General features: G+C 44.3%; 1 protein-coding gene across 1 annotated transcript; it reads right to left on the reverse strand.

The window, feature by feature from the left end:
- Positions 1-3,752: 3,752 nt before the first annotated feature.
- Positions 3,753-7,202, reverse strand: LOC110928438 (subtilisin-like protease SBT1.8). Its single transcript, XM_022171458.2, has 2 exons — positions 6,609-7,202; positions 3,753-5,523 (listed from the first exon to the last, which is right to left on the reverse strand). Exons 1-2 carry the CDS (start codon positions 7,165-7,167, stop codon positions 3,842-3,844), a joined length of 2,241 nt encoding a protein of 746 aa, XP_022027150.1. The 5' UTR covers positions 7,168-7,202; the 3' UTR covers positions 3,753-3,841.
- Between the last annotated feature and the right edge of the window lie 255 nt (positions 7,203-7,457).

The raw sequence follows: 7,457 nt of genomic DNA on the forward strand, positions 1-7,457 counted from the left end.
ATCCCTTAAGGCTCTTTCAATTTCTTGCTTCAGGCTGAAGCAGTCGTCGGTGAGGTGACCTGTATCCTTATGGAATTCGCAGTAGAGATTGGGATCTTGACCCCTTTTGTTGCGCATCTGTAGGGGTGGTTTGAATTGGTGGTTTTCAGTGGCCAAGACTTCCGACGGGGTCTTGGTTAATGGCGTCCATTGTTTCTCCCTGTTTTCTCTCTTTACTTCTTTTCTGTGTGCTATCTGGTTGATTGTGTGTCGCGCATCTTCTTTTGGTGGGCTTCTTTCTCTATGGCTGGAAGGCCTCCATGACTGGTTTCTTCCCTTTTTGCCATATCTGTCATTGGAGTTATGTGCGCGTTGACGGTGGTCATCGCCGGTCAACTGTTTGTCAGTTTGTGCTATTGTTTTGGCGGCCTCAATGAAAGTTTCCCAATCTTTGGGTCCTCCGTCTCTTCCTTTCACAGGCTTGATCAAGTCGTCACACTTGACTGCCCTCATGAAGTGTGCGCGCATTATTTTTTCTCCCACATCCCCAATCTCTAAGCATTCTTTGTTATATCTTGTGATAAAATCTTCCACGCTTTCGTGGTCTCGGCGCCATATGTTTAGACAATCTGCTGGGTCTCTAGCGTGCCTCCGCTGTTGAGAGAAGTGTGCCAAGAACTTCTCTCTGAAGTCAACCCATGATTTAATTTTCCCTGCTGGTAAGCTGTCGAACCACCGCGCGCTGCGCCTACGAATGTTTGTGCGAACAAGTGGCACCAAGTTGGTAGGTTCCACCCACCTGTTGCTCCTGCTCCTTTAAAGACCTGGAGGTGATCGTCTGGATCTGTCAATCCATTGTATTTGCCCACGTTGTGCGGCAGCTTGGTTTTGTCTATGGCAGCTGTGGCAATCTCTCTGATGAATTTCGAATCTTCAGCCATGTCATCTGGCCGATAGCTTAAGGTATAGTCGTGCTCTGCCTTTGGGTTGTACCCTGCGCGTTTTGCAGGCTTGTATGCTTCATGTTCCGGGTGAAGTCTGCTAAACACCGTGGTTTCCCCTTTGTACGTTGGGTCATCTTCCTCTTCATCCCATTCTGCATTCATATTACGCGCGCCTAAACGAGCTTGGATCGGTTTTCTTTGCACATTGGGGTTTTGCACAAAATTGCTTTCTGTTTCACCATAGGTATCGCGCTTGTCGTGCGCGCTTGGCCTTCTCACATTTTGAGCTGATCCTCTCTCTGGGCGTAGATTCCACGCGTTAGTCTGCTGAGTTGTATGTGTACTTAGAGACCTTGGCGGTGGAGTTACGAATGCTGACTGGTTAGCTTGTGCCTGGAGTAGAGCTTGTTGTGCGCTGAGTTGCGTATAAACGAGGTTTATGGACGCCATCTGTTCGGCATACCAGGAAGCGAGAGTTTTTCCTTCGGGTAACCCCAAAAGTGCAGAGTAATTGAGTTGTGCTTGTTCCGATGGAGCTGAGGGGCCAGCTCCATGGCTTGGTGTCAGCACTGGTGGTGGTGTCTGTTGGAACACCCCGGTCGGAGTTTGGAAAGTGGCTCCATTTGTGGTTTGAGTGATGATCCTTGCTGGTGGTGTTTGGAAAGTGGGTCCAGCTGTGGTTTGGTTAACAACCCTGGACACGCTCCCAAAGATAGAAGGAAAATCATTATTCAGTTGTCCCTCTTGGATGGTTTCGTTCCTTTGACCCCTTTGGACGTGTGCTGTGTCCGAAACGAGTTCAAAGGAAGAAACTTCTCCGTCGACTGGGTGTGAGGGAGTTTGTTCGGCCATTTTGACGAGTGTTTTTTCGGTAGAGAAAAGAGATGAGATTGGTTTTGCAAAATGCGGATGGCGCCAATGATGAAACACCGATTAACACAGGGTTTATCGATGGGGTTATTTCGTCTGTGGGGTTCAACCTCTTTTCTTGCTCGTAACAATGGCTCGAGATCTGCAAAACAGTAAACACCATTAGTCTCGTTAAGAGGGGGGAAGAGGTTTTCCCTCTTAACCAGGCTCCGGCGTGAGAATAAGTACTGTTCTGAGAGGAAAATAAACAGTGTGTGTATAGAGTGAGTATGGAGAGTAAAAGATCCTGAACCTGAATGATGAAGGGTCCTATTTATAGCCGGAGGGTGAAGAAGGAAGGAGCAGCTGTGCCAGCTGTGGGCGCGTGCCAGCTGTCCGACCAAGGGGAATATCCTCTTGGTCTGCTCTGTCACGACAGGTGTAGTGGTACACGTGGCGTCGTTACATTTGTCCACGCTGGATGCCTCGTACTGGCGTCGTCAGCCCTGCTCCCTGATTTGTCGCAGGCCTATGTGGCGTTCTGCGTGTGGTTACACGTGTTGTCCTTTATGTCGGATAAGGCATCTTTGGTGCCAGTTGCGAGTCTTCCAGAAGCTTCTAGAAGCTTCTGGATGACTTCGCTGATGTGGACACCTTGTATGCTCAAAAGTGGTGTGAACTTATATTATTTAGAAAAAAAGCATTCACTAGCCACAACTCGGTCGTGGGTGTGACTTTGGGTTGCAACCCAAATTGACCCACATCTCATTCTTCTATAGGTTGGCATTTATCTTATTTTTTTATTCAAATCAATTAGTTTTGTATGTAATTAGATTATTAATAACAACTTATATAATTTTAATGTTTTTAAAAATCTAAAACCACAGTCTTGTTTACTTTTTTTGAACATTCAGATGTAAATTTTATTAAATTATTTTTTTTAATTTAGTTTTTTTTTTTTTTTTTTGCATTTAAAGTAATATATTTTAAAAAGAATAAGTATTTTTATTATTTATAATAAATTTATAGAATAAATTAAAACCTAAATCATATTTATTTAGTTAAAAAAAGGTTGGGTTGGGCTGTGTCGGGTCACCAATGAGTGTGAAGGGTTGAGTTAGGTTGGGTTCTGTAAACGAAAGAGAGAGAATTCAACCTTAATATTTTATTGTAAGGTTGGATTGAGTCTCGAATGGGAGTAGTGTTATAGAATTCAGCTGGCTTGCTTCTAACGGATTGATGTTCTTATATTGCAATAGCCAATCAGGTATACATATAGCCAAGAAAAGGTGTTTTAGAAGATGATGAAGCAGATTGTCATTGACCCTGGCCTTCAGCCCAGTGGTCATGGCACTGATGGTTTGGGCTTGGTACTGAAATGTCTCAGGTTCGAATCCTGAGCCACTCCTGAGTTTTCTATTACAGTGCGGTTACTCCGGCTCTGGTGTCAGCATGCAGTCTGGGTGCAGAGTGCGGAGGCCGCAACGGTAGTCATGTGGCTGTCGGCAGGAAATTTTCTCGGGGAGCGCCTGGTCACTTTCGGATGCCACGCCCGAGGGTGACTAAGGACCCATGGATGTATCACTCGGATACATGTGGGTGCGAAGACCTCTCGACTGTTGGAGTCAGTAGCCGTTCAAAAACAATGAAGCACATTGTCATTTAATTAGAGATGGTAGGCACTCAAACAGACCCTCCATTTATTCAGCCGATTCAGGTTAAGACTGACTTTCGGGCTAGCAAAATATACTCATTAAATTTTTCTAGACAACTCAGATGGATTTTATTTGTAACAAAGTGATATTTATGCTACAAGCTGAGGAATGAGGAGGAGAAGTGTTACTTGCATACATTGTATTATGTGTATCGGTAGATTAATTAGTTTATTACCGGTTAAGCCCTATATAACGTTTGAAAAATCTTTTCCTATATATTCAGAGTTCCGTAAATATATTGTTTAGATGTTTTAGTAAAGCATACTAAAAAGAAAAGGATCTTTTATCCTTTTATATTCACTTAAGTTTACCTGCTAACCATAACCATAACCATGGATATAAAAGTTATACATGTTATACCCAACTAAAAGCAACAGGGCTCCTAACTTGGTTTTCACCGTTTTTCCAAGTTATATAGCCGAAAGCATCATCTCTACTTGTATTCACACCCTTCTTTGACACAAATGTAACCGTAAACCGCATCCTGTCCCCCACATTCTTGAAAACAAGCTGTTTCGGTTTCACATCCACTTCAACACCTTGAGGTGCGTCCACCACCACATCATACACAGATCCGGCTGACCCAACATTAGTGAGCCTACGAGTGTATCGAACCACTCGAGATTTCCCAAACATAATAGAAAAGGAAGGGTAGTTCAATTGCCCGGGGTCCCTAAATCTCCATGTACAATTCAAGTTTGGACGATTGACAACGGCTTCCACTTGCTTCATGGTGTAGTCCAAAGAGCACAAAAAAGCAATGTACTCTTTCGTTGATATATCATAGACAAGGCCGGGTGAGAGCGCTTTGTGTGGGTCAACATGGCCAGCTCCATGGGCCCAGGGGGTCGAAAACTGGCCATGGGCTGCATCACGTAGCATTGAGTTGGTGTTGTCCACAGTGTACGCAGTGGTCATGAGTGCGGACTTGATGGCACTTGGGCTCCATTTTGGATGTGCTGATTTGAGCAGGGCCGCTAGGCCGCTGATATGCGGGCACGACATGGATGTACCCGACAGTATGTTGTACCGAGTTCTCCGGGTATCAGCTTCTAACCCGGTAGGCCCAGCAACACCAGACCATCCAGCCAAGATGTTGACACCAGGTCCAATCACGTCGGGCTTCATTATCTGTGGCGTTACCGTATTAGGTCCCCTGGAGCTAAACGCGGCCACCACAGGCGATGGCTTCACTCCCAACACCGTCCCACCAAAGCTCAGAACAGCCGTGGGTTTGGCCTCGGATTTCAAGTATTCTCTAATCTCGTCGCCGACCTTTCTTCCCACAGCCACCGCAGGCAAGATATGGCTGTCCGCCACCAATTCTTCTCCACTGGCCGCAGTGTTTGCGAGTATCATCCCGATCCCGCCCGCTTGCTTCACAACCATACCCTTTTCAGCCCGGGGGCTGACTCCTCTGTCACAAAAGACAACCTTACCACGTACAACATCCGGTTCAAGAGATCCCACTAAACACAAATTAGCCGAACCATTATTCCGTAGATAAACCAACTCCACTTGCTTATCTCCCATGCCTTTCCCACTATACAGGGACACTCCGCTATACCGTCTTCCATTTCCGAGTAATGCATAAGCGGGGAAATCGCGATCAAGAGTGCCCGCACCGACGGTCATCATCCAGGGAGCCACATTGGCAACCGAGGCCTTTGCTGGGCCGGCGTTTCCCGCAGAAGAGGACACAAAGACACCTTTTTCCATGGCTTTGAAGGCACCAACTGCAATGGTGTCTCGATAATATGGGATAGAACTGCTGCCCAGAGACAAAGACAAGACATCCACACCGTCGGAGATGGCCTTGTCCATAGCTGCCAGGATATCGGAACCAAAACAACCCAATTTCCAACAGACTTTGTAACTGGCGACCCTTGCATGGACAGCCATTCCACGCGCCCTGCCTCTCGCGTACCCAAACAGACTGACGTTACCCACTTCACTCCCCGCCGCCGTTGTTGACGTGTGTGTGCCGTGACCGTCGTGGTCACGGGGTGACAGCTTTTCAGCCAGTATCCCTCCTCCTGTATCAATATCATCCGATTAATTAGCACATATATACATAATTAATAATAATAAATTCAACGAAACCTTTTTATTAATTAATCAATTAATTAATTAATTAATGCTTATACTTATTGTACGTACGTATCTTTTTACAAAGTTTTAATTAGTATTAATGATTCTAGAATATTAAAACTTACACATTAATCCAATATTCTTATTTTTCCTCTTTTTAAATGTTTTTTTTATTCTCTAAGCTTTTTAATTTTAGGGTGTAAGGGGTGCTCACCTAAGAGGTGAGTCCCCTCTCTTACGCCCAACCAATCCTCGTGTGCCACGTCAACTCCCCTCTTAAATTCCCCTAACACCCTAAATTGATGGCGGCACTCCCCTCTTAGGTGACTTGGTTTTATTAAAAAAAAAAAAAAAGTTTTGATTGGTCCACTCATCCTCTCTCCTCCCTCTCTCCTCCCCCTCTCTTCGGTGAAGCCCCACCGCTTTCCTCCCTCTCTCTACCTCACCGCCTTGATGGCGGTGTCTCCCCTAATCGGCAAAATGGTCCCTGCGTGGGTTTTCGGTGGGTGCCCCGACCACCCTTAGTAATATATTGTCTTTGGCAAAGACAGACTTATTTCAATAGAATAAACAGAAAATATATATAGTTATCTTACCTCAGAAAACTAAAAGCATATGCTAAAAGTTAAACATATATTTGGAAGCAGAAGTGACTAAGTGAGTGTCAAACATGTAAAAGTGAAAGTTCGGATTAAAGAAATTAGCAGTTATAAAAAATATGTAAAAGTGAAAAAACCGGGGAACATTGCATAACAGATATTTTTTATTATATAATAATTTACATCGATATAGTTGGTAAACGGGCAACAAGCTGCGCTGCTACTCTTTTTGAATGGCAAAACTAAGGTTTTTAAAAACTATGTCCACATATATTATTATTATTATTATTATTATTATTATTATTAAACAAAAAATATATACATTATCATTATTATTATCATTAATAATATATAAATTTTATGGTAGAAAGAAAGTCTAAATATAGCAATGAAATATAGAAATAAGAAAAAAGAGTGATGATTTTACTTACCAGCTGCCATTTGAAAGCCATTGTAGAACTTGCGGGCCCCTATAAGTTTGTTATTGCATGCGGTGGCGTTGAAATCCTCATCCTGTTCACACTCACCACGCCACCTGGCAGGCACGGGTGGCATGAAGGAATCGTCAAAGCTCTTCAACTCAGGCCAGACGCCGGTATCAAGCACGCCGATGATGACGTCATTGGCAGCAGCGTTGAACTGCTGACCAGAAAAGAAGCCCATCTCGTCATCGTCCTGGATCCCTAAAAAGTGAGGGGTCCGAGTGGTGTGAAGTTGGTAAAGAGTGTCCTCGTAAACTCCGAGGACGGAGTCGGATTCCCTAAGGGCCTGAGCTTGGTGAGGATCTAAGAAGGCGGCGAATCCGTTGTAGGCGGTGGTGTAGGAGTAGAGGAGGGCGTCGGGGGTGGCGGAGGTGAGAGATTGGAGATGGGTGAGGTGTGGTTTGGGATTTGGTTGATGTTTCAATTGGACAATGTAGGTTTGTTTGGCTGTGGCTGTGACGGTGTATGATGATGCTAGTAGAAACCAGAGCCATATCACAGACGCCATTGTTTTGTTGAAATGAAATGAAATGGTGGGGGGTGGAAGGGGTGGGATATATAACGTGAATTCCATTCCATTATGAAAACATGATATTTGTGACGGGTGTAGGAGGTGCTTTTTGTCACCTTCTCATAATCATTTTCTTCACTCTTTTTTTCTCTTCCGCTAATATTAATCAAATTATACTTAAATCATCAATTCAATTAACCTAGGCGACAAATTAACATTCAAAAATCATGATTAACTTTAAGGTTCCACTTCCACTCTCCTCATTATTTTCTGCGGTATCCAGGTGA

The sequence above is a fragment of the Helianthus annuus genome, chromosome 3 (genome assembly GCF_002127325.2).
Source record: "Helianthus annuus cultivar XRQ/B chromosome 3, HanXRQr2.0-SUNRISE, whole genome shotgun sequence".
Lineage (NCBI taxonomy): Eukaryota > Viridiplantae > Streptophyta > Magnoliopsida > Asterales > Asteraceae > Helianthus > Helianthus annuus.